Source organism: Crassostrea angulata, chromosome 10 (genome assembly GCF_025612915.1).
Source record: "Crassostrea angulata isolate pt1a10 chromosome 10, ASM2561291v2, whole genome shotgun sequence".
In the NCBI taxonomy this organism is placed as follows: domain Eukaryota; kingdom Metazoa; phylum Mollusca; class Bivalvia; order Ostreida; family Ostreidae; genus Magallana; species Magallana angulata.
In genome coordinates, this window is record NC_069120.1 from 4,909,403 (window position 1) to 4,937,156 (window position 27,754).

Sequence of the window (27,754 nt, forward strand, 5' to 3'; positions counted from 1 at the left end):
ATGTACCGGGTGGCAGTAAATATAAAATTTACAACATGACAACTTAAGTAACGCAATGGTTGAAAATGACAATAAATCTACATTTACTTGCCTTGTAATAATTATTGTGTAAAGTAACATCATATCTTTTTTTCCCCTGCGACAAAAGTTTTGAGTGCGATGAATATTTGGGTGTAACAGATTGACAATATAGCTCTTTATAATCATTATAATTTTCATTTTTTTTTTCGAAGAGCACTGTATAAAAAGATAGGAAAATTTTCAAACTGAATTCTTTGCTGAAAGGTAAAATTTTTGTTAAGATGTGATTCTTACTAATAAATGACCATCACTGATATTTCAGCGTTCAACTTATCGCATATTTAATGTGCATGGTGCAAAACGCTCATAGACATAAATAACGTTATTTATGTCTCTGAAAACGCTAAGTATTTTTTGCTAAATAGCATTGGACAGTCTTTTTCTGTGTACTTACTAAAATCAGATATTTTAATTTGTTCTAGAATAGATTTGGTTTTCGGCGCATATAGAATAACAATTTTAATGTTAATCATTGATTAGGACATCACTCTGCGTGATCTGATCAGTCTCGCACTTCCCACAGAAAAATGATTTCTTTGAGTTGAACATAATTTATTGACTAATTCAAAAGGATTGGACACAAGTTCCAAATACATTACCATTACAATGTCATACAATGCCAGTTAACATTTATAACAGTTATAGTACACTTGATGATATAAAAATAAATCATTTGTTTTGAATGCTGTAATACTGTGCAAATATAGAATTATTTCTATAAGGGATGATGGAGTGCAGTAACCATGAACACTTGATTTAAAGTCAAAGTATAACAACCATTCGCGTAAATTCCTTGTTCATGCAAGATATTTTGCTCCCCTTGGCCCTGTCCACCTTGCTATCCAGAGTTTACTTTGCGCTGCATCCGAAAGTTCATTCCTCTTTAACGCAGCGTTATATACCGGCACTCTGGTGACAGATTGGGCACTATCTGCAGTGCAGTGACCTTCAGATGTCAAGGTCATAACATATAATTATTTTAAAATCTTTGTCGTAATCACACTCTAACTTTTTTAATCTTATCTGACTAAGGCCCTAAACTGAGAATGACAAATATAAAGGTAATATTGAATGGACTTGGTTTGTAAGTCAAAAGTTAACTCAATGCTCATTTGCTTAACAGTATACATAAGAATAAATTATTACTGAAAACTACATAAGTTGTGAGGCCGCAGGATAATACAAATAATTTTTAGCCTATGCGACATTTATCGGAACGAGTTGTTTGAGACTGTGCAATTATTGATGACGTAGTAAACAACGCAAGAGAGTGCACATATTTTTTCATCCATCATTGGTTTGTATTTTGTTTTGAATGCATCCAACATATCTTTATAGCGCGAACGCGAGCAATAGCATTTGTTTGCAAATATATTGTTACTAATAAATTGGCCATTTGCCTTTTGCATTTAACAATAAGTGTCTATAAAAAGAATTCGCCGAGACTTGTCATCTAATACGACCAATGCGAGCATGAATTAATTTATGCAGTGATGCATCATATTGTAAAATCAAAACAGAAATATTATTTAGAATGAGGATTTGATTAGAACATTCAAGCATTTGACACGCATTCATAATGGAAACATTTTTATTTACACATTTATGTCAAGGCTAGGCTCAAATGTTGACACACAACATGAGTGGCCTTCACCTTTGATCAAAACTTATACAGCCTTGAAGACTGTTTCAGGTGAAAGGTGATGGCTGTTGGTATATTTCATTATTTTTAAAGTCTGATCATAGGCATAATAGATATTTTGCAATGTAACATCGTCTCCTTTTTTCATTCAGTTCTTCATAATTAATCACTATAGTCTGTCCCAAGATATTTATGCAGCACATTTGGATGATTTTTAATAAAAATACACTTACCTGTGAAAGAAGTGCAATTGAAATAGTTTAAAGGGATATTTTCCAAGATAATTTCATTGACACATTATCATCTTTCACTCGGAAAAATTTACATGAACGAAAACAGATTCCTTACGGAGATTTATAATGGGGAATGTTTACATCTTCTCTCCATTCGGAATACACTCGGAATACATCGCACAATATTTCAATGTTATCATCCGGGCTTGCTGCAATACAAAATCTCCGTAGACATCACATTTTTTAGCATTGTATTGAAACCTGATAAGCTAACAGGGGCGTTTTGACTGAGAAATCTTGGAAATTTTTCATACTTTTGAATGAACACCGTTTGAATCCTGAGGTATTTATAAATATCAAGCAATTAAGCCAAATGTGAATCCAAAATATCTTGGGACAGAGTATAAGGTCATGGTCAGATCTGCTTGCACTGAATGTGGCAGTTCTAAAACGAGTGATATTTTTAAGTTCTCTATTTTGTTCTCAGAGAGTAAGACCTCTCTCAGTCTAAAAAGTGATCTGGATCTTGCTGTGATGCAGCACTGATGCTTCATATTTAATATTAAAAAAAAATATGGATCAAGTTTGAGTCATGTAGAGTCGTCAGGTGATTTCAATTTGGCTTGTCAGTTTAAGATGTTATAATAACCATAATATATACCTGTTTGTTAATATGTTTTACGGTGCGACCGTTGGGGCGAGCACAGCATGTGATCAAACAATGAATTATAATAAATTAATAAAATAAAATTAACAACGTGAAATTTGAATGCCAAAAAATAAAACATACCTATTTTCAGTAAATTTTCATTATTCATAGTTTATAAGATTTGTTATAATTTATTTATATGTAGAACAATATAGTTTAATCTCAGATGCAATGTTGTTAAATAATAAAGATTTTAATATGTTAATAAATATTCATTGCACTGCATCTCCTCTTTTAAAGTGATTGTGATTATGATTGATTGATTGATTTCCCCCCTTTTTTTTGCAGTAGACATTTTTTCTTAAACTTACATATAAAACTTGACTCATCATAGAGCTCCCCCCATGCTAAAAATTTTTTCATTTTTGTCAATTTATACATGTACATAGAAAATCGACTTACCATGGATTTGCCCCTCCACTTAAAAAAAAATAATTAATGTTTAATTTTATTTTTAATTTACGCTTAAAAATATTTGCTTATCATGTTAAAAGAACATGGTGTTGTCCCCCCCCCCCCCCCCCCCCCCCCCCCCCCCCCCCCGCATGTAATAAATGGAAGTGAAAATAAAGAAACCATTGAACTGCTAAAAAGCTGAAGGATTAGAATTTTCATGATTTATTTTTCTTTTTGCTTGCAAAGATTTTTTGGATGAGGCTGCCATCCACCCACCCACCCCCTTTAAAAAAATGCGTTTCAGGAAATTACCGTAATTATAGTGAATAAAATATTTGTGAGCATTCATCCAAATTAGTGCAATTTACAACTGTTTCCTGTATCTGAAGAAATTTCCTTATTCGTCAGCTGTTCTTTATCTTAGCCTTTGCAAGATTTTAAGAGGATTTTGGCCATTTTAGCAGATTTACAATAACTTCAATTAGAGTAATTTCCCCTTATCAGTGCTTATTGTGACGTCAAAGCTGACGTTAGTTAATTAAGTTGTCGTCTTACTCTTTAAAACTCCCCTGAGAAATAAAAGTATGCGAAGTAAACTGTTTTATTTACTTAAAAAGCATGATGTTCTTAAAATTACACATCTTATAAGCTTTTCAAAGGTTTTACTTTGATTCTCGGGAGAACGTGATGTTGGAACGTGAGGTTGGAAACCATTGGTACTATGAATTGTGGGTCAAAATTTACTGACTCCGAAAAAATATATCGGATCAATGTGTAAACGTTTGTGACGTCACACGATTATTTTTGATTGAAAGTGTACTGAGGTGAACTTCAGAGGTAACATTGACTGTATGTCGCTTACATCGTTATTGTTTTTACTGTCTAAATTTGTCTTGCTGATTCTCGTGAGAGTGTGAAGTGATAAAAATTGCCATGATTACAGGGAACTACTGGGACGATTAAAACGATGCATTACTGGTCCGATTTACTGACGCCAAAAAAATCCGTTGAATGAATGTGCAACTAGTCCGAATTTTCTATTCACACACGCCTTGCCGGTAGAGCTCGCTTCGCGCCGGCGCTGCGCGCCGGCGAGCTGCGCTCGCTATCAATGCACATGTATTGACAAAACCGAGGCATGATTATAAGAGAACAGTAAACTAGTAAAAGTACAGGTTCCATAGTGAATTAATTCCTGTGATATACAAGTCTTTGTTTATTGTATGTGGATATGAAGAATACTTTTTTGATCAGGAGTGCTCTGATTTGTTTCCAGGAAACTGTTACACAGCAAAGTTAAACGATATCTACAGCTGGTGATTAAATATGCCAGCAATCAAACTCAAGAAAAAAACTCAGGAGTATTTGTTGGAAAAGAAGAGAGAGAAGGAAGCTCAAGAAGCTGCTGCCCCCACACAGACAACAGTGACCACCAGTACACCAACCCCACCACCAAAGAAGAAGAAGGAAGCCCGCCTCCCTCAGACACCCCCTGCATATCTGAATGAAAATGACATTCTGTTTGAGAAGCGCAAAAGGACGATTCCAGTTGTGGAGCAGAAGTGCCAGGACTGGTAACTGCTGGATAACTTACAGTTTTATTACACAGATTTAGTCCTTACATGAGATCAATTTTCGAATGTAACTACGGTATCAAACATTGAATGTGTTACAATTTTCTCTTGAACTTGATACATTACTGGACTGATGAATCAAAGGAATATATATATACAATGTTTTAAGAGATTAACCACATTTGTTTATGTTTTATCTTATCTTAATTTCTTGTAAAATGTGAAAAAAAATAGTATTAAAACATGAATACCTAGTACATGTATATATATACATCTTAATTTTGCAGGATTATGGACAATTTTGAAAAAAAAGAAGATGTTTATGTAAATATAAACAAGATGTATGAATATTACACAGAATCCATCCTAGAGAACTCTGGAAATGTTGCAGATTTAAGTCTGTTCCACAGGGTAGGACTTATAGTATCCTTTTCACCTTGTATGTTAAAATGATTTTATTTTAATTAAATTATTATTATTAGAAGAATGTGCGAGACCTGCAATCATTTCTGTTTCTCATTATTTTATGTTAAATTGGTTTCCTATTTGTGTTAAAGTTGCAACTCCAGGACTGAGTTAATTCATTTTTCATTTTTCCAGATCATTCGTGATAAACTTGGGAAATTTTATGGAGTAAAGGAAATGTCTCCACTCAATGGATTAGTTAAAGAGTTGAAACCCAAAGAGAAGAAGGTCCAGGGAGAGACACTCAGTCTCAAGTTAAAGGACATACTGAATGAGGTCATCACTGGTGTTGGCAATCCCGTATCCTTTGACCTAACTATCAATAAAAATATCTAGCAATAGCAAAATCTAGCTCAACAACCGAAGAATAAACATGAAGCTGTATTCAATATTCTTTATTTCTTTCCTCTTTGCAGTTTGAAATGTTTTTTCTGTTATATAGTAATAATATTATACAAAACACTTTTTGTGAAGGGAATACATATACTTTTTAATAAGCAGTGTAATGGCAGGTAACATATGTACTTATTAACTAATACATTAAATCCTAACCCTAATCTTATGTTTTCCTGAATGTAGAAAGAATAAAGGTGTCAGATTTTTCAACCTTAAACAGTTAGTTGGATCCAAATATCCAGCACTGCAGCTGGAAACCCATCCTAACAAGTTACTGAATGCCCTGGAGAGAGGAATCAGATTTGGAAACATTATTCTGGTAAGAAAAGTTACTTGTGCATGTAGTAACTTGAAATTAACTATTTCCTTGTGTTTGAAACTTTTGGAGTATACACATGTATAATTGTACATATTTATATTGGAAGGATTTATTAGATGATAAAATATATGACTCCAGGACTTGAGTTCACTGTATTATGAGTCTGTATCATGAAAAGATTATTAAATTAAAAAATGATTATTGTTGACGAAGAGTTACAAGTGTATTTCATTATTTGTTCTGTTTATCTACCAGTACAATCAGAGTGTGTTGAAAACATTTGTCTATGGGGAGAATCACCTTTGTTTATCATGTGTGTTATTTGTTTGTTTCTTTATAGGTGAAAGGAACAGGGAGATGTGGATTCTATAGAGTTCCAGGAGAGAGTACAGCGGAAGAAGATAAACCAAAACCGAAAATAAAGAAAAATGTAAAGCAGGAATTTACTCCTAGTTTAAATATTTCTCAAATAATGTTTAGCTGATAACATTTAAAACAATATTAAGAACATAATATACATGTATCATATATCTTAATGAAGAAGGACAAAAGTCATGTGTTTAATAGCATGTATCCCCTGAAACATACATGATTTTGAATGTGCATTTATTTACTTTTAAGAAAGGTGAAGTGGAAGAAGATGGAAAAGAAAATGAAAATGGTGAAGCATCAGAAAGTGCTAAGGTCATAGAAGAAAATATAGAAAAACCAAAAGGGAAGAGCAGGAAAAAGTCTGGAAAAACCAGTGAGAAGTCTGCTAATGATGAGGAAATGACCCCAGAGGGAGGAGACAAAGAAGAGCCCAAAAAGAGGGGGAGGAAAAGGAAGTCAGGGGAGATGGAGGAGAGTAAAGGAGAGGAACAGAATTCAGAGGAATCACAGGAAGGCAAAAAGAAAAGACAGAAAAAGAGTGGTAACAGGCTTAATCTATATTAGCAATAAGAATACGATCTCAATGCGAGTAACAAGTAGGTCTTTCGTGCGATTTATTTAAAAAGGATACAATAAAATATATCGATACAAATAAAGAATTAACACCCCCTCCCCACACACACAGTTTCAGATAATGAATAAAAATCTCTAATTACGTCAGAAATGGATGTGACTATGATTTTTTCAAAGATATATTGTTACAATCAACAACTATGCTTCTATAATGCAGTACAAAATCTTTATTGTTTTCAAGTTCTTTGTAATATACTTTACAAGCTGACCCTCTGAAAATCGTTAAATTGTTAATATCTCAAGACTGGAAGTGATGTCATTATTACAAAAAATTTGCAATAAGGTTCAGATCAATGTCTAACAGGTCTGAAAATTTTATGTAAATCGGTTAAGTAGTTCTTGAGAAATCGCATACACTAAATATGTAAGGAAAAAAATAAAGAAACCGAAAGAAAACGATGAGGTCTTCCATTGGAAACCTATTAATCATATATTAATTCTTTATTTAAGTATGAACAAACTAAAACTAAAACGAGGTGATGAGCAATTAGGGATGAACATGTATAGACTTTTCTGGAACGATGATGTTCATGTTTCCCCAAAAAGGCTATTTTCAGTTCGTGCTACTGTTACCTTATTTTAAATAGACAAGAGTAAGGATATCATACATGAAAAATGCATCGCATTTATAATACATGATTTTAATTCTTAACAGCAAAACAATCTGTGTCTTTATCATATGTATAGCTTTAGAATTTGCTGAATGGCCATTTTGCAAAATATTCCCCCAATTTAGATCCTCCTAGAAATTTGAAACTCCGGTATGATTTTTAAAGCCAAGTATTATTAGTTTAAAAAGCTCTTATGCACTTTTCTCCAGGAAGTTGAAGAAAAAACCTCTAATTGGTCATATCTCTTGAAGCTGTATCTTTAAAGCTTTGATCAGACCCAAAATTAGTAGTGTTTTGTTTCTCAGACACTGATGCAATAGGTCAAAGTCTACCACATTAATAACCAGTCACTGTAATTTTATTGCCAACTTGAAAAGGGAAATATTTTACTTGTTCCTTTTCACAAATTTTTAGCTCACCTGAGCTGAAAGCTCAAGTGAGCTTTTCTGATCACATTTTGCCTGTCATCCGTCTGTCTGTCCGTCCGTAAACTTTTCACATTTTCAACATCTTCTCAAGAACTGCTGGGCCGATTTCAACAAAACTTGGCACAAATCATCCTTAGGCAAAGGGGGTTCAAAGTTGTGAAAATTAAGGGCTACACCCTTTTTCAAAGGGAGATAATTAGAAATTTTCAAAAATATTCTTCTCAAGAACCATTAAGCCAGGAAAGCTGAAACTTGTGTGGAAGCATCCTCAGGTAGTGTAGATTCAAAGTTGTGAAAATCATGGCCCCGGGGGTAGGGTGGGGCCCCAATGGGGGGGGTCAAATTTTAACATAGGAAGATATAGAGTAAATATTTAAAAATCTTCTTCTCAGAAACTAATTAGCCAGATGATTCTTTATAATTGTGAAGACTTTGGGCCCAGGACAATTCTTCGGCCTCACAAGAAGGTTCAGAGTTTGATGTAGGTTTATATCCCAATAATCCCATATATAAACAATTGTTAAGGATCTTTTTGAGAACTGCAATACTCAACATGTGATATGACTATAAAATCATCCTGTTAGAAAGGGGACTAATGATTATAAACATAAGAATATCCAGGGGGGAAAATGGATTTTATTTTTACAGGATCTACATGTATTATTGTACATTTTCCAGATAGTTTGTATTATGACCTCATTAAGCTGATTTTATCATACCTATTGTTCCTCAGGTGAGCGATATGGCCCATGGGCCTCTTGTTAAATAGATACCCTCATGACTTGGTGATAAAGAAGAACATAAGCATTAAATTCTGCTGCATTAAATTTTGAAGTTGTTAGCCTGAGAAACTAATTTAATGTACATTGTATTATGGTCTTATGTTGTTGCTGTTTATGTTGGAATCTTTATTTAGTTTGTAACTTTGTCATTATCTTGATAAACAGGAAGACCTAAACGAAAGTTTGTGTTGAGCAAGTTTTCATCAGAGGCGGAAAAACATGGGAATCCATCCCGCATAGAGGATGTCTTCCCCATGGCTCTCACCTACATGAGTGATCCCAAAGAGGCGTCCATCAGAAAGATCAGCAAATACATGGAAAAATATTACCCAGAAGTGGACACAGATGCCACGTATGTGTAGAAATACATGTACATGTAAATTGTGTTGTTCATATTGAAATACACATGATTGTATTAATATACATGTATGAAGAAAGTAAGATATTAGGGAGTGAGGAATTTAAAGATTGCTTAAACAAAGTATAACTTGTCATAAGCATTTACACTCATATTAACTCTACTTAAGTTACATGTATGTAATTTGTACAATCTTGCTGAGTGGGGACATGTTGAAAGGATGTATTAAGAGAATCAGTTTCCATTTTAATTACCCGAAAATAGGAGGAGCTTTTTGAATCATTTTTACCATTGATGATTAGTTGGGTCGTAAAATCTTGGCAGAATCTTTTATTGGCAGGAACATAAGTTATTCATTGGAATGGTATGAAAAGTAGCACAGAAGTTTGAAGAAACAATTTGCTTTTGTGTTTTTTTAAGTCACCATTGTAGATGATTCATATAAGATTTATCAAAATCCTTCATGAAGTCGAGTTAGTTAATTTTAATATATGAAAGATGTTTTGCAGTTTAATAATAATTTTCAGACTAAAGAAGGCGCTAGAGAAAGGTGAATCAGATGACATGTGGCAGGCTGTTGGCGGCCAGACATACCGCCTTTTACTGGAGGAGTTTAATCCAGGATACTGTAAGACTGTTGTTGTCATAGCTCAGCTTCAAACTCATGAGTCAGCTACTAACATACAACTCAACCACAAACTCACAATTCAAAAACAAACTCACAAGTAAGCTACCTACCCACAACTCAACTACAAACTCACAAGTCAGCTACCAACCCACAACTCAACCACAAACTCACAATTCAACAACAAACTCGGAGGTCAGCTGTAAACCAACAAGGAAACAACATTCTAGCAATTCAGATACAAACTCACAAATCAGCAGGATTTTTATTATTAACAATCAGCTAAAAACTCACAACTTAACAAAATCTCAGCCACAAACTAAGTCTTACAAAACCACAAAATCAGTTAAAAACCCACAACTCAACCACAAACACACATTTAGCTTCAAACTCACAAGTCATCTACAACTTTGAAGTCAGCTACAAACTTACAACTCAGCCACAAACTTTAATTTTCATCTACAAACTTATAAGTTGCCTTCAACCCCAAGTCAAATACAAACTTATCACTTACATACTTACAAGTCAGTGATATTATTATTTCCTCTATTGTATTAAGGAAGAATCTATAATCCTTCTGGAAAAAATTGCTGTTTTTCAGAATCTGATCTCTCAGTGGATTTGAAGTATATGACTTGATTGCTTATTTAGATAAAACCATTTCATGCTAGAACTACTGAGTCCTAAAGGGAGTGGCTTGCAGATTTTTATTATGTTGGTTTTTAGGTCACCTGAGTCACTCAGGTGACCTATTGCAATTGGTCTTCGTCCGTCGTCGTGCGTCGTGCGTCGTGCGTTAACAATTTTACATTTTTAACTTCTTCTTGAAAACTACCAGGCCAATCGTTACCATTTTTGGTGTGAAGCATCTCTATGGTAAGAAGAATCTAAATTGTGAAATTTATGGCTCTACCACCCCTGGGGTGCCGCGGGCGGGGCCAAATATGCAAAAAAAGCCAAATTTTCAAAAATCTTCTTCTCTACTTCCACACATGTGAGGAAAAAACTGAATGCATGGTTATGATGTCCATGAGGCCCTCTACCAAAATTGTGAAATTTATGGCCCCTGGGTCAGGGGTTCTGGCTCTAGGGTGGGGCCAATATGGCCATATGGTAAAAATGTATTAAATCTTAGAAAATCTTCTTCTCTACTACCATATATATTTGTTAAAAACTAAATGCATGATTATGATGTCCATGAAGCCCTCTTCCTAAATTGTGAAATTCATGACCCCTGGGTCAGGGGTTCAGGCTCTAGGGTGGGGCCAATATGGCCAAATAGTAAATATGTATTAAATCTTAGAAAATCTTCTTGTCTACTCTTATATATATTTGTTAAAAACTAAATGCCTGATAATGATGTCCATGAAGCCCTCAATCTAAATTGTGAAATTCATGACCCCTCGGTCAGGGGTTCAGGCTCTAGGGTGAGGCCAATATGGCCATATAGTAAAAATGTATTAAATCTTAGAAAATCTTCTTCTTTACTACCATATACATTTGTTAAAAACTAAATGCATGACTATGATGTTCATGAAGCCCTCTACCTAAATTGTGAAATTCATGACCCCTGGGTCAGGGGTTCAGGCTCTAGGGTGGGGCCGATATGGCCAAATAGTAAAAACGTATTAAATTTTAGAAAATCTTCTTCTCTACTCCCATATACATTTGTTAAAAACTAAATGCATGGTTATGATGTCCAAGAAGCCCTCTACCTTAATTGTGAAATTCATGACCCCTCGGTCAGGGGTTCAGGCTCTAGGGTGGTGCCGATATGGCCAAATAGTAAAAATGTATTAAATCTTAGAAAATCTTCTTCTTTACTCCCATATATATTTGTTAAAAACTAAATACCTGATAATGATGTCCATGAGGCTCTCTACTAAAATTGTGAAATTCATGACTCCTCTGTTAGGTGTTCATGCTTTAGGGTGGGGCCAATATGGTCATATAGTAAAAATGATTTAAATCTTAAAAAATCTTTTTCTCTACTCCCACACATGTGGGCAAAAAACTGAATACATGGTTATGATATCCACAATCTCCTTTACCTAAATTGTGAAATTCATGGCCCCTGGGTCAGGGGTTCAGGACATGGGGGGGGGGGCAATATGGCAATAAAGTGTTAATGCATATTATGTTTAAAAATCTTCTTCTCTATTCTCACACATCTGTATAAAAAAAACGACTAATAATTATGTTTACCAGGAAGTCCTCTACTGAAATTTTAATTTTCATGTCCCCTGGGGTATGGGTTTTGACTCTAGGGCAGGGCCAAAATGGATGTATAGATGTTAATGCATATAACGTTAAAAAATTATCTTCTTTACTCCCACACACCTAAAAGGAAAACTGAATTCATTATTTTGTAGACCAGATCTTTTAGTTTTTCACCAAAATTATAGGTTTCACAGTTCTTTTTGAATTAAATGTGGTTGTCATTACAAATTTATAATTTTTCTACTCCAGTATGAAACCTTATTAATTAGATGCATATATGAGACTCCATGACAAGTTTGTGTATTGGATATATGCTACTCAGGTGACCGTTAAGGCCAATTGGCCTCTTGTTTGTTTGCAGCCAGCGATATTGAAGACATGATAAGTCAAGCCATCATGGCGACCCATGAACCTAAAACAGCCTCAGGAAAGATGATTAAAAAGTATATTCTACAATACCATGAGAATTTTATGATAGATAAAAGGCCACATTTATTCAAAAAAGCTTTGGAGAAAGCGTGCTCCAAAAACATTATCAGGTCAGTACAGAGATGCAGAGGTTAAATAATATATTTATGTCTGTTCTTAGATTTAAACATATTTTTATTGTATTAATTTACAATTGGGATTGGACACAGGTTCTGAAACTTATATCGCCTGGTTTAATGTGAAATTTATTTGTCCAGTTTGACAGGATATTTTATGTACTACACAAGTTATTTAAAAGAAAATAACAGTCTTCTTTGAATTAGTGTAAGAAACTACCATGTCATTCTCTGAAGATCTTAGATTCAAAATGTTTGATTAAAAAAGTACATCATAATATTTAAAGTTTTAAAGGTTTAAAATAATTCTTTGTTTTAGTTATAAATGGAATGTTGAATAAACTGCAATAAAGTCAGCAGTATCTACTTACATTTACAGGCAGGTGTCGGGGCTAGGAAGTGGCGGATCATTTCAACTCGTGAAACCCTTTGTGCCCTCCCCAGCCATTCTGGCAGGTGAGGTAGAGGATAAAGCTGATCGAGTGGACTTTGAGATTGTGAATGATGAGTACGATGAGATCTATATTGTTCGCAAAACCAAATCTGGTCGAGGGGGTGGTATGAAGGAGCGGAAAGCCCCTGTCTCCAGAAAGTAGCCAATTTGGATCCTGATATTTTTACTTCTGTTAGCAACATACAACAGAGCTTTATACCGTACTGTAAAATTGTCTCTTTCTAGAGACAGGATGTGGGGAATCTTTATCAACAACAGATGTTGTTGACAGTTCAAACAATTTCATTGTTAAAGAAAACTTATTTTATTTGTTATGTTGCTTTTGTTGTGAATTTTATAAAAGGCCACAGGGTGGCTTGGACTTTAATAACTATGTGAGTACATGCATTTTATGAGACATGTACTTATTTGTGTTGCATAAGAATTTTTCTTCGAAAGAAAGCCAAAAAAGTAAAAATTATAATGCTGAATAACTTCAATACGCTTCCATATCAATTATAATGAGTTGGAGAGTATTTTACCAGGTACATGCTTCAGGTGCAAGTATACTGGTTATGTGTTTGTTAAAAAAAACCTCATGGTATTTTAGATGATTTTTCCAAACCTTCCTATCCATCCCAAATTATGCTTGAGTAGTAGTTGATGTTGAAAATCAGAGATAGAATAACTGATTTTTCACTGGAGCCAGTAAATTGTTAGTCATTGGTGCATTTGTTAAAAACTCTAATGACAGTTATCCCTATATAAGCTGTGGGTTTTGTTAATTAACATATTTCATTAGATTAATTGTACATATAGATATTTTGTTGTGAGAATATGTGGAACATATTGTTTTGATAAGTTTTACTTGAATGCTTTAAATCATCAGTTGTCTAAGGTAACTGTGCAATATGATTTAGGGCTAAGTTTTGATTACTTTTTGCTTTGATATTCATGTACATGTATGCATACCTTATTGAGCCTGTTGCATGGGAAATCACCATGTGCAGATCTATACCTGTATTGTTCTTAATTCATTATTCTACATTTACAGAGAAACACTGTATATAAAAGGCAGCTTAAACATCAAGGATAAAAGTATTTTTACAATTTATAGTTCTCATGTCTGCTCATGTACTTGTTGCTTTTCTATAATTCGTATGGAAACAGCTGCGGAACATTGTTCACAATATTGTCAGTGAATCAATGGATCTCTGACCTTGACACTGGTTACCATAAAATAATGCTAAACATGTAATAGTGCATCAGGTTTGTTGTTACATTACAGTGTTTGTGTGCTTATGAATGTTGTATTTCTTCATGTTAAGTTCAGAACATTTGTTCATAGATATGCCTTGTAGAAAAAATACAGATATAAACATAGAAACCCTCAGTTGATTTTTGTTTTCTATGTATATTTTTTATAACCTTATCATCTACATGTAAGTCTCTATTTGCTGGTATAGAGATGTACAGTGCCAAATTCCTTTTGATTTACATCTACATACTGTATACAGGGAAATATTTGCCCGATTTTATTTTTGTCCCTTTTACCTAAGTTGTTAGCAGGCAAATTTTAAATTAGGGGAACTCCAATGTCTCAAATATTATCTCTTAAACACAACTTTGTTGGGACAAATTAAGACTGGCGAAATCATTTGTGAGTGAAAATGGTTGAAAATAACCCTATATACAGAAGTCTTCATTAAAATGTATGTTATCGGTATGAAAACTTGCAGGGCAGTAACACTTTTTGTGGTGATATCTACCTGTATTTAGTGTAACGGGATAGGAACAAAAATGACGGACCAAACCAGGATTCGAACCTGGGCCCCCTGAATCTCTAGACAGGTGCTCTACCAACTGAGCTATCTGGTCCTGGTTTTCGAACTGGTCTGACCGTCACAATATTATTTATGATTTTTATACATGTATAAGGATATCACCTGAATGGAGACACACAATGCCACACTGCTTCTAAATGGCCATTGACAGGGATATACATGACTAATCTGTATAAAAACATGCAATGCTACGTTCTTTCGAGAAACAGTTTGTATGTACCTGGAATTAAGTCATATTCCATATCAAGTCTTAACCAGTAAATGCATTAAGATATACAGCATGTGAATATACTCTTCCTTGTCTATTTACACACACATATAAACTAAATGAAAACACAATAAATGTACCTTAGTCCTTCTGTGTCTTGTCACATGTATGTAATCTGTATGAAAACATACTGTACCATGTTCCAAGTCACTATTTACTTGTGTTATATATCCTTTAATCAAACGGCTGGATGGTCTTGGCTATTTTCAAATTACATTTATCTCCCATTATACAATGACCTAAAGTATTTGGATTTTTCTTTGCCAGCAATAGTTAACACCAATATAATTTCTTGTTTGTCAGACATCCATTGAAAAAAGGCAAGAGCGGATGAGCGATTAAATAATAAAATAAATATTTCTTGTAGCCAAAGTTTTTAGATGGTACATAAATAAATTTCTGCAGTGCAGAATTTCCTGGATGTGGGAAATTGAATATTATTAGGGCACCTGAGTCATTAACATGATTGTCTAGATCAATCAGATGACGTGACCTATCATGTGACTGTCTCGATCAATCAGATGACACGGCCTACCATGTGACTGTCTAGATCAATCAGTTAATATAACCAATCATATGACTGTCTAGATCAATCAGTTGACATAACCTATCTTGTGACTGTCTAGATCAATCAGTTGACATAACCTATCATGTGACTGTCTAGATCAATCAGTTGACGGCCTACCATGTGACTGTCTAGATCAATCAGTTGACATAACCTACCATGTGACTGTCTAGATCAATCAGACGACATAACCTATCATGTGACTGTCTAGATCAATCAGATGACATGGCTAATCATGTGATTGTCTATATCAATCAGATGACACCGCCTACCATGTGACTGTCTAGATCAATCAGACGACATAACCTATCATGTGACTGTCTAGATCAATCAGATGACATGGCTAATCATGTGATTGTCTATATCAATCAGATGACACGGCCTACCATGTGACTGTCTAGATCAATCAGTTGACATATCATGTGACTGTCTAAATCAATCAGATGACATGGGATATCATGTGACTCTCTAGATCAGTCAGAGATGACATGCTCTATCATGTGACTGTCTAGATCAATCAGTTGACATCAACTATCATGTGACTGTCTAGATCAATCAGATGACATGCTCTATCATGTGACTGTCTACATCAATCAGTTGACATGACCTATCATGTGACTGTCTAGATCAATCAGTTGACATGACCTATCATGTGACTGTCTAGATCAATCAGTTGACATGACCTATCATGTGACTGTCTAGATCAATCAGTTGACATGGCTTATCATGTGACTGTCTAGATCAATCAGTTGACATGACCTATCATGTGACTGTCTAGATCAATCAGTTGACATGACCTATCATGTGACTGTCTAGATCAATCAGTTGACATGACCTATCATGTGACTGTCTAGATCAATCAGATGACACGGCCTATCATGTGACTGTCTAGATCAATCAGTTGACATGACCTATCATGTGACTGTCTAGATCAATCAGTTGACATAACCAATCATGTGACTGTCTAGATCAATCAGTTGACATGGCCTATCGTGTGACTGTCTTGTTCAATCAGATGACATGTTTAAAAAATAGAAATATTTTAATGAGGTATATAACAACACACCTTTAAGAAAACAAAGAGAAACATACTCCATCTGTATCTTTATTTCATTTGACATGTGGACAACTTGTAACACATCAATATATTTACAAGTATTTTTAAAAAAAATTTATACTAGCTGAACAACCAGTTGTACAAATCATAAGTGCGGATCAACCACTACTCATTCTAGAATGTAAAACATCTGAGTGTTACACAGTAACTGTATTTACACAATTCTTTAGTTTACACAGATGATGAAGTAGATCGCCTTCACTGTGGTGTTAACCAAGACCGAGAGTCCTACTCACTATTTATGTTGAATGTACAGATATTGGTGCATTTGATAATCACATATACTGTTACTTAAAAGGCTCTCTATTCATTCATTATTTCCACTCATAAAGACCAAATACATATGAACATTATTCTTACTCAGTGATCTTTAAATCTTTGTACAATTTAAAGATACTACAAACATATGGTAAGTTGAAGACCAAAAACTAACAGGAGCCTTGGGAATTCCCCCCCTTCCCTTAAAAAAAAACCCAATAGAGTAACTAAATTTGTAGTAGTAATCAAGTACATGTATAATCAAGAGTATATGCAAATAATATGAACAACCCATATACAACACAAATTCCATTATGCATTTGGAAAATTTAGAATCTTTGTTTTTTTTTAATCATCTTACATATTCCTTGATGTACGAGTAATGGGATTGAACATATTTTGCCGTTTTCTATCGTATTTACTGGTAAGTAAATGTAATGACAAATTATCAAGTCTTTCTTATTTCATTCTTGTTATGATTTTTCAAGATGCTCTCTGAATCACATTGGATGATGTGAAAATACTGTCAACCAAGGGTCGGTGATTATTTTTTAAAATGTAATATTGGAATTGTCCTTGTCTTTGATAAAGGTAATTTCACAAGTCTTTGTTTCTGATGAATCTATTCCCTTCTGAGTGCTTTCCATAATAGATATATTTACTCTTGCCAAATGATGCTATGGAAAATAAACAAAATATGGTGGTTAAACATGATGTACATGTGAGCATAAAAGAGAGAGAGAGAGAGAGAGAGAGAGAGAGAGAGAGAGAGAGAGAGAGAGAGAGAGAGAGACCCACCAACTGGTTTCTCCAGACTTTTGGTGGAATTTGGAAGAGGTGTGAATGCTGATGGTTCTGTATCGTTTCCTTCTTCTTTATGTTCTATCTGTAAAGATAATTGTTAATCTGTCATAAATTCCAGATGAAAATTAACACTTTCTTGGAACTGCTTTTGAATCATTTGATTGCTGCCTGTAAATAAGGTAATTCAATAAACAGGAACAATCTACAGGTGAAACATACATTTACAGAATTTCCACTACATTCTAGAAGTGTACATATTAGCATTTATGATTTCTTTTAAAATAAGAAATCATAACAAGAGATGTTTGTGAAATACGTATGCCCCCTCCCTTGGAATCATCCACAAAGAAAATGAACGAAAACTGCAAATATTTGAAATTTTTCTAAGTCCAAGGGGCATAACTCTGTCGAAAATTGCTCTATCATACCCAAAATCAAATTGACCTCGATATTATTAAGATAAACCTGTATACTAAATTTTATATCAATACGTGCATCCTCTGCGAAGAAAATGAGTGGAAACTGCAAATAACTGGAATTTTTCTACGTCCAAGAGCCATAACCCTGTCGAAAATTGCTCGATCATATCCAATATTGATTATCATGATAAACCTGTATACCAAATTTCATTTCAATATGTTCATCCCCTGCGAAGAAAATGAGTGGAAACAGTTGGTGGACCGACCGACAGACCAACAGACAGCAGCAAAGCAATATGCCCTCCCTTCTTCGAAGGGGGGGCATAAAAATATGAGTTATCAGTCAGAACCTCTTACCTCTTTCTCCTTTACACTAGTTCTAAGATATGACTTATAACATCCTCCTCCTTATCATCAGTTCTTAAACAGGACCCCTTACCTCTTCTATGAAATCAGTTCTAAGACAGGATATCTTACCTCTTCCTCCCTGACATCAGTTCTAAGATAGGACCTCTTACCTCTTCCTCCTTATCATTAGTTCTTAAATAGGACCTCTTTCCTCTTCCTCTTTTACATTGGTTCTAAAAAGGACCTCTTTTCTCATCCTCTTTTACATGATGGTGATGATCATCACTTCCAAAATAGGACCTCTTTCCTCATCCTCTTTTACATCACTTCTAAAATAGGACCTCTTTCCTCATCCTCTTTTATATCACTACTTAGATAGAACCTCTTTCCTCATCCTCTTTTACATCACTTCTAAGATAGGACCTCTTTCCTCATCATTTTTTACATCACTTCTAAGATAGTACCAGAGTTTCCTCATCCTCTTTTACATCACTTATAAGATAGGACCTCTAACCTTTAATCTCTTCTACTTTTACATCAGATTAAAAACAGAACCTCTTACCTCTTCTATTTTCACATCTATTCTTAGACAGAACCTCTAACCTCTTCCACATCAGTTCTAAGATAGGAACTCTTTTCTCATATTCTTTTCAGGTCTAAGGTAGGACCTCTAACCTCTTCCACCTTACATCAGATCTAAGATAGGACCTCTAATCTCTGCCTCTTATGTATACATCAGTTCTTAGATAGGATCTCTTACCTCTTCCAAATCAATTTGAAGATACATCTTAACTATTCCTTTTTCACATCAGATCTAAGATAGGACCTTTAACCTCCTCCTCTTTTTTTATCATTTTTAGATTTGACCTCAAACCTTTCTCTTTTACATCAGTTCCTAAACAGGACCTCTCACCTCTTCTACCTTGAGATCATTTCTATGACAGGACCTATAACCTAGCTCTATCTCACTGAAATTAGTTATATGATAGGACCTTTTACCTCTTCCTGTTTTACATCAGTTCTTAGACAGGACCTCTTACCTCTTCCTCCCTGACCTTGATGACCTGCATAAATGGTCCAACTCTTCTTGCCTCTGCTAGTTCCTCATCTTTTACACTTGTGGAATCTAGGAACTTTAGTCCAGGCAATTGGAACAAAACGTAATACCTGCCATAAACACACAAACAAGCTTTTACATTATAGCATTAAGATATTATATATTCACAGTTGGGTTAATTTTCTTCCAGAGTACAGTTTAAACAACACATGAATGAGCTGCAATATTTGTGAGAAAAGTTTTATTGAAAAATTGTTGTGATTTATAACTTCAAAGATAGAAAAAAATTGCATGAGGTTTTATAAATAATATATAAAGGACCATATGCTGTATATTTATTATTTCACATTAATGATATTTGGAGAAAATGTTTCCCTTCATTTTTAAAAAAAATTAAGATTGAGTACATGTTTGCTTACCTACCAGTATTTACCGGTACTGTAAGTCAAATACTGTGGTTTCATCAATATTCGTTGAATACCAATTTTCATGGATTTCAATGTTAAGTTGATCCTCGAAATTAAATGTTCATTGAAGTTCGATTTCAACTAACATTTTGATTTGATAGGATCATTGGCCACGAATTTACGTATCCTTGAAACTGTGGTTTTCAGAAAATCCACGAAAATTGGTACCCACGAAAATTAATGAAACCACAGTAATATGAACAGTTACACACAAATATGGTACTTGAGTAGACTTGCTCGATATCTTTCCAAATTAAGACCTTATAAGAGATGGGAAAAAAGACTATTTAAAAAAAAATCTATTTGAAAAATTGCAGGAAATGACCCCTTTTACTGATGTCTTAGATGAACAATTAATTCATACTGAGCAGTGGTAATTATTATCCAGATTGTTGTAATAGCCAGTACATAGAGGTATAGTGTTTATATATCTTATCAAGATATGTAAGGGCAGATACATGTTAATGGTCTTATCAAATACATGTAATAATAGTCCTTAGTGTGGAGAAACCTATTTATGGGCTCTGATTCATGTAAAATTAAATCATAGTTATCTTGTAAATAATTATGTAATATTTGATATTCCAAACATGTAATGAAATGCAATATGTTCATGCAGATTCAGTCTTATTTAAGGTTAAATTCATGTGTAGAATTATAACAACCATGCATGTATACAGTGCTCAGTTCATATATTGCTTTAACAAATAATTACATTATTGTTTCTTTGTTAACTTTCAATGGCCAACTTTCTTTGTTTAAGTACAAAGCCAAGTTGTTTCCTCTCAATTTTACACAAGAACTATCACCAGTAGACAACTTGATACATGTATATGATATTATACGGTACAACGTACTTACATGTTTTAGCTAGCTTATATAAGTGTACATGTGTAAAATGTACTAAAATGGCAGAAACAATGGTAAACATGTGTAAAAAGCACCTTAGTTAAAGCATTCCTATAACTAATAAAGAACAAACAAACTACCTGTATTACTTGGGTAATAACAAATGCACTACCTGTATCTCATGTAATTACACTCTACTTGTATCTCATGTAAGAATGAACACACTACCTGTATCTTGAGTAAAAACAAATGCACTACCTGTATCTCAGGTAAGAACAAACTATACCTGTGTCTCATGTAGGAAAAACACGCTAACTGTATCTCAGGTAAAAACAATCACACTTCCTGTATTTTAGATATGACTAAACAGGTTACCTGCATCTCAGTTAAGAAAAAACATGCCACAAGTATCTCGGGTAAGAACAAATGCACCTTTTGTATCTCAGGTAAGAACAAATGCAATACCTGTATCTTGGGTAAGAACAAACACACTACCTATATCTTTTAAGATTAATTTATCTATATGTATGGCAAGACCACATTACCTATATCTCTGGTAATCCTCTTCGTCTTTATCCAGACTTGACAGCTGATTGGGGCATGCTTCATTACTTAGCATGCTTAAATATGTCAAACTTGGAAGATTTTTAGAGATGTTATTCAGAAGCTGATCAAGATTTGTTATCTGAGCGGTGTTTAAGGAAGAAGTATGAGAAATGTCAACATTACAAGGAGGATCAAGTTCAAAATCACATCCATCACCAAATGAAAGCCGATTAACATTGTGTACTTGTAAGTGCACATTTACAAGCAGTGTTCAAAATCACATCATCAAAGGATGCACATTTTTGCAATACTTACTAACAAAAAATTGATCAGTAATGATGTCGAAATGAGAGAGAGAGAGAGAGAGAGAGAGAGAGAGAGAGAGAGAGAGAGAGAGAGAGAGAGTTGGTTTTGGCTTTATATGTTTGTACACATCTTAATCATTGTGTATAGTATTAATTAGAACTGTTATTCACAAATCAAATGAAAATCTATAAAGATCATCTAAAAATTTGAGCAATTTAGTTTGTTCAAATCAACAAAAAGGATACTCTATTTTTATTTAAAGTAACAGTGTGAAGGTTTTTGAGCATTGGAAACTTTATGTCATCATCTAGGGCATTGTTGTCTAGGACAAGTTCCTCTAGCTGTGAAAACTTCTCAAGTCCATCCAAAGATCTACAAAACAATGTATTTATAAACCATCAACGTAATTAGTCCAACCTCCAGAAAATGGTTAGTTTTCTTGAATTAATGCTAACATTACAACAAAATATATAATATATAAAAGGCATCATCTTCCATACAGTTAAGAAAAAAAATAGCTTGTACCGGTCATTGTTATTATCAAAAAGACATTTTGTGTTACGAAAATACTTTTAAATAAATACAAGATTTAAATAAACATCGTGGACCTAGCCTATAGGACCTATATATTTAAACAAATCAAAGATGTTCATGCGTTGCATGAAGATCGAGAAAAAGCTGCACAAACAAGTCTTGCTCATTTTATCTTGAACAATCAATTCAACAAATTGAACTTGCAGTATATATTAACAGCATAGCATATTTATGCTGAAAACCAACTATAATTTGCTTGCAAGAAAAATTCATAAAAATTGTTGTCACAAAATTCCTTGCCACAAACATGATGCTTAATGTCCCTCTTTTCTGTTTAATAATACCAGTATCAACATAAGGTTTTGTCTTGAAAAATTAATTACCGTAGCTGCAGACAAGTTTAACATCGATTAATCACAACATAAAATCCTCACAAAGAAAAGTTGGTTTACAATATATTGCATACAGTAAGTCCCAAGGTACAAATTAAAGAAAAATTAAATGCTTCCATTTTTTAAAATTATCTATCATCAGTTATATCTCTGTAAAATAATGTAAGTGCAATGTACATCATTCTATTTAGGCTGAGCGTTATTGGCATAAATAATCTTCTACTAAATTTATTACAACACTAATGTCATTCACCATTACTAATGAATTGGAATAGTGCTAATTTAGCACTTTATTTAGGTTATACATTGTATTTAAAAGTGAATAAAACGTTCTTAATTACGGTATCAAAAACAACATTTTAAATTGGCAGAAATTGGCTTTCTAACAAATTACTGTAGATTCTTAATTAGACGTGAGGAATTCATTTCCACGTAAAATTGTGAGAAGTAACCTTCGCAGATTTTAAAGTCTCGCTTTTATTCTTCAGACAGTTTTGAACTATAGGAAATTATAACAAAAAATCAGTGATCGCGATTTTATATTCTCACGATTTAATACAAAACAGCGGAATCGTGGAATTTAGTACTTGCGTAAGAGGATTTAACAGTAACTGTTTGGAATGTTATACATGTATTCAATTTATAATCTTTTTTTTTTTTAAGAAAGTCAATTTCTGCCAAATATTATTTGATTACACTAAAAATAGAATACGAATAGCAATTACATTTTAATTTAAATTTCAATCAGATCTTGTCATAATGTTGAATCTGAGAAAAGGGTTATACACGCATGTACATCAAACTACATGTACATGTATATTCTTAATTTGTGACAACTTATTTACCTGAGGACTGATGAAGATAATTCTTATTGTATTCAATTGTACTTACCTTAAACAATTAAAACTCAGATCTAATCTTTTTGTTTTCTCAGCAAATTCATTGACAGCTTCCACAGGGATTTTCGTAAGATCCTGTCCAGCCAGTGAAAGCTGTTCATACAAAGACCAAAATGTTAATTCAAGTTGGCTGCATGTATTCTATACTCAGTATTTGAACATAATTTAGAGGCATATTACAGATGTAAAACATTTTTGAATTGCAACAAGCAAAAGAATTTTTATGACTCATAAACATATATATAAACTACGGTAATTCCATGTTCAAAGATTGAGATTAAAAAGAAGAGTGCATAGCATTCAGTACTGCTCGTTTGTAATTTGTATCATGATATCAAATTATGGTAAATATGTACAGTGTGTCCAGGATGTATATACTAATATACTCTGTCATAAGTTTTTGCTTCCACCAGTTTTTGTGTAATATCTTGATAACCATAACTACCTTTGCACCCAAACTAAAAACATTCATAAATTAGAATGAAAAAAGACCAGGTTATCTGTTTTGAAACACCCCCTCTACCGCTTCAGGTTTAATTACACAGTCCAAAATAAAAAGTCTACGCGGATTTTGCATTGCAAAAGACATGAAAGTATCCAAAATGATAACAATGAAAAATTGTGTGATGTGTCTAGAGTACTTGAAGAATGAAGAAAAGATGTAAAAATTTCCCATTTAGAATCTCCGTATTATGATGTTTGTTTTGATTCCTGTAAAATTCTCCAGGTAAAAACAGATAATACATCAACAAAGAAATTTTGAATTTCTTCACTTTTATCAATCTGAATTGTACTCCAATGACAGGTATGTTTATCTTAATTAAAAATCATCAAAAAGTGATGAAAACAATTACTTGGGACATACTATAGTATATAAGACCTGGTGCGTCAAAGTTCTAATAAATGACATTCAGTGAATTAATTAATATACTAGTAAATTTAGCTGTGGTATTATTTATTCTCTTTTGAGAAGTGGACAAGCATAGCCTACATCCACATGGATGTAGACTATGCCTGTCCATGGATGTAGACTATGCCTGTCCACTTCTCAAAAGAGAATAACATTACATGTATTGTTAAAACTATGGCATAAAGCAAAATAACATTAGAACTGTTAAAAGATGTTGTAAAATGTGAATTACAGTGAATCAGGCTGATGAGAATGATGTCTGCTATGACTCTAGCCTTTCTAGAATTATCGAAATCATACATCTTTACAGTCTGTAGATTCTAAAGACAAAATGTGTGAAAATGGGTCTACTATTCAGACTATGATTGCATCTTGCATCAAACGACTGGTTTCAGTACACACGATCAAAATTTAAATTAGTCCAACACAGAAGCAAAATAAACAAATCTTACCATTCCATCGTCAAAAACAGGCCTAGGGACATCATCTTCTTCGATTTCTTGATTCTCTTCGTGTTGATCGTCAGCCATATTTACATCACGTGATATTGCACTCAAAACACTTGTCACGTGAGTGAGTCGAAACTGAAACTAGAAACGTGCTTAGATTGACAGTTCTGATAAGTTATATTTTAAAGTAATTTTCTTTACACTCTCTTGTTTCAGCAAAGCTTTGCCTATATGAGAATTAATATTTTCTGAAGATACCTTTAATCAGCTGTTAATCTGAGTTTTGAACATATTTTGAACTATATGGGGTTCAACATTTTCAAGGACGTATGGTATAACTTTTATTAACTTACCAAAATTTCAGTCTTTCACTTTTAAGCCAACTGGCATTGTTATTATAATGGTTGTAAGATATTGCCAATAAGAACTTAAACCGGGGGATGAGTGACATGCATGAATAAGTGTATAAAGCAATTAGCTATGACTTAAAATAGGGCCTTGGGGGAAAATCACACTCCTTTGCATTGTCATAAAACATGCCTTTATGTTTATACAACTTTACATACCTTGCACAACCTAAAATAACACGCCATCGCTGCAACACAACTTTATAACATACTGTCACACGATCCGATTAAAATCAGCTGTTCTGATACGCTACCGCTCTCGAGTATCAAAACAGATTGGCTATCACACTATTACAAAACGCTAACCCAACTACCAACAGTACTTCACAAAACTTACCATGAAGGTCTCGCACAACTCACCACCATCCAACAAAGCATCACGAAAATGCCACAAAGAATAGCATGTTTGAGACGTGTAATGTTTTCAAGAACAACTAGATAGGTGAAGTTGTGCTAATGCTAAGGCACATAGTTTGAAGTTGTGTTGGCTGGATTGCATGTGGGAGATGGCGAGTTTCATGAAGCTTTGTTAGCACAACAGCTCTTGATGTGTAGCAAGATAATCCAATGGCATGTTGTGTGAAGTTGTTACAGGTATTCTGAAGGCATAGTATGTGAGGACATGACTTTATGGTGGTTTTTCACAAACTAAATACTGTGGAATCATTAAAATTTGTGGTGGCTCAATTTTCGTGGTATTCGTTGGTAACCCTTCCCCAAGAATTTACATCCTCGATGAAAACAAATTTTGAAAGAGTAAGTTACCTTACTGACACTAAAAACTGACACATCCACGAAATTACATCCCCATGAATAAATAAAAATCCCCCAATCCACGAAAAATCGACATCCACGAATTTAAATGAATCCACAGTATTTCAAGATAACTAAGGAACATTTCTACAAATAGTATGTATAAATTATTTATAATAGTCACTGTATGTGGGCCAAGCACAACAAAAATTCCATAAGCTAAGAAAAGATGCTCAACTTCTTCCGATACAATATGGTGCAAAAGGCAGAAATTGTTAAACCATATGCAAGACAATTCATTCCATTGGAACTTGTACAGCATTAATTTGAAACAAGTATGTACAGGGTACAGACAGGTTGATGCCATCCTTTTAATATCATAAGTGTTCAGTTTAGATACTAAGCATAGAGGACCAACTAAAACACAGCCTGGAATGCTATAATTTAATCAATAGAAGGCAAGCAGTTTTAAATACAAGCAAACTTTGAGCAAAAGTGAAACACTGTTTTTTTCGTTGTTTTGTTTGTGTTTAAATCAAAATAAAGTTTTACTTTAAAAAAGGTCACATAAAAGATGGTTTTATAATGTACAAATATTTAACAAGAATGTCATTTCTTGAATGTTTAGCTTCCACATTCAGTTTGATGAAAGATTCATACAAAAAAATGCTCTTATCCACATTGTTACTGTCTTGAGATAAATTACTATCTCATGAGATAAAAAAGTATCAATGTTCAGATTTTTAAAAAAAGTTCACAAAAATTGTATATGGGAGTATAAATCTAAAACAATAAAAATTTCACAACCAATCAAAAATGTCCAACACATAAACAACCATTGGTGGAGTGTATACACAAAAGACTGACACATACATGTACATAGAATCCTGCATATGTAAATGAAAAGTAGTAATAACTACAGGTGTACATCTATTGACTTAACACTATTAAAGGCAAGTACAAGCTGGGTCAAATGTGACATATCAAATGCTAAGAGACGTTACAAAGGCAATACGGTGGGCCAAGTTCAAAAGAGCAGCAAAATGGCTCTCAAAAAGTTTTCTTAAAATGCTTTCCAAACCTAGATATATAGATAGATATACGGTAGTTTCTGGTAATATCAAATACAAAATAAAATCAAAACATCATAATAAATGTTTGTACATATATATAGATACAAAGGAGATAAAATTGGAATCAATATAGTAAAAATACATTTGTATATATTTCTTTGATCATAAAATCTTTGAACACCATTCAAATATTGTTGCATAGAAATTCTTTTCAACTACTTTTAAGCCAAAAATAGAACAGCATTGTTTTAAATAATATACTAATATATTGTAGACAATTTCAGCAATGAATTGTTTAGGAGCGGCAGAATCAGTTCATCTTCATTGTAGTCTTGGCACGTCCAAGGGCATCAAACTTCCCTATAAATAAAATAGGTCATAGACATAAATGTACATCAACCATGTAGATAATACTGTAATTGAAAATAGAAAAATTTACATTAAGTAAAACAAAAATGTACACTTAGATATAAATGCTGTTCAATTGAAAGAATAGCTGTACTCTTGTAGTTAATCATCAAGTGTATTTAAATGTTAAAAGGTTATTTACCGGTATATTTTCTACAATTGATCGCATTAACATTCTTAACTTTGTTTCAGTGATGTTAATCATGAATTTAAAATTGAATTGCGAACAATTTCATCACATTTTATCATTGATCAACAT

The 27,754-nt window shown here is 33.5% G+C and overlaps 3 protein-coding genes and 1 non-coding gene across 5 annotated transcripts in view; 1 reads left to right on the forward strand and 3 right to left on the reverse strand.

Annotated features, from left to right (window-relative positions):
• The first annotated feature begins 1,304 nt into the window (after positions 1-1,304).
• Positions 1,305-14,215, forward strand: LOC128166601 (heterochromatin protein 1-binding protein 3-like). Its single transcript, XM_052831876.1, has 11 exons — positions 1,305-1,378; positions 4,338-4,635; positions 4,923-5,046; positions 5,236-5,400; positions 5,684-5,815; positions 6,156-6,245; positions 6,437-6,728; positions 8,807-8,993; positions 9,527-9,627; positions 12,206-12,383; positions 12,769-14,215. The coding sequence occupies exons 2-11, from the start codon at positions 4,388-4,390 to the stop codon at positions 12,983-12,985; spliced, it is 1,734 nt and encodes a 577-aa protein (XP_052687836.1). The 5' UTR covers positions 1,305-1,378; positions 4,338-4,387; the 3' UTR covers positions 12,986-14,215.
• Positions 14,216-14,627: 412 nt separating this feature from the next.
• Positions 14,628-14,700, reverse strand: Trnas-aga (transfer RNA serine (anticodon AGA)). Its single transcript has one exon. It is a non-coding gene; the product is annotated as a tRNA-Ser (tRNA).
• A 1,888-nt stretch (positions 14,701-16,588) lies between these two features.
• LOC128167459 (leucine-rich melanocyte differentiation-associated protein-like) lies at positions 16,589-25,013 on the reverse strand. The gene is made up of 7 exons (XM_052833193.1): positions 24,858-25,013; positions 23,488-23,588; positions 21,916-22,042; positions 21,364-21,503; positions 19,486-19,612; positions 17,673-17,760; positions 16,589-17,551 (listed from the first exon to the last, which is right to left on the reverse strand). The coding sequence occupies exons 1-7, from the start codon at positions 24,933-24,935 to the stop codon at positions 17,472-17,474; spliced, it is 741 nt and encodes a 246-aa protein (XP_052689153.1). The 5' UTR covers positions 24,936-25,013; the 3' UTR covers positions 16,589-17,471.
• A 1,431-nt stretch (positions 25,014-26,444) lies between these two features.
• The window catches only part of LOC128167458 (proteoglycan Cow-like), a 129,092-nt gene continuing 127,782 nt past the window's right edge, over positions 26,445-27,754 (reverse strand). For both annotated transcript variants that reach the window (XM_052833192.1, XM_052833191.1), the window contains exon 10: positions 26,445-27,447. In XM_052833192.1, coding sequence (XP_052689152.1) covers positions 27,398-27,447 — 50 coding nt within the window. In that variant the 3' untranslated portion in view covers positions 26,445-27,397. The remainder of the gene's footprint in view (positions 27,448-27,754) is intronic.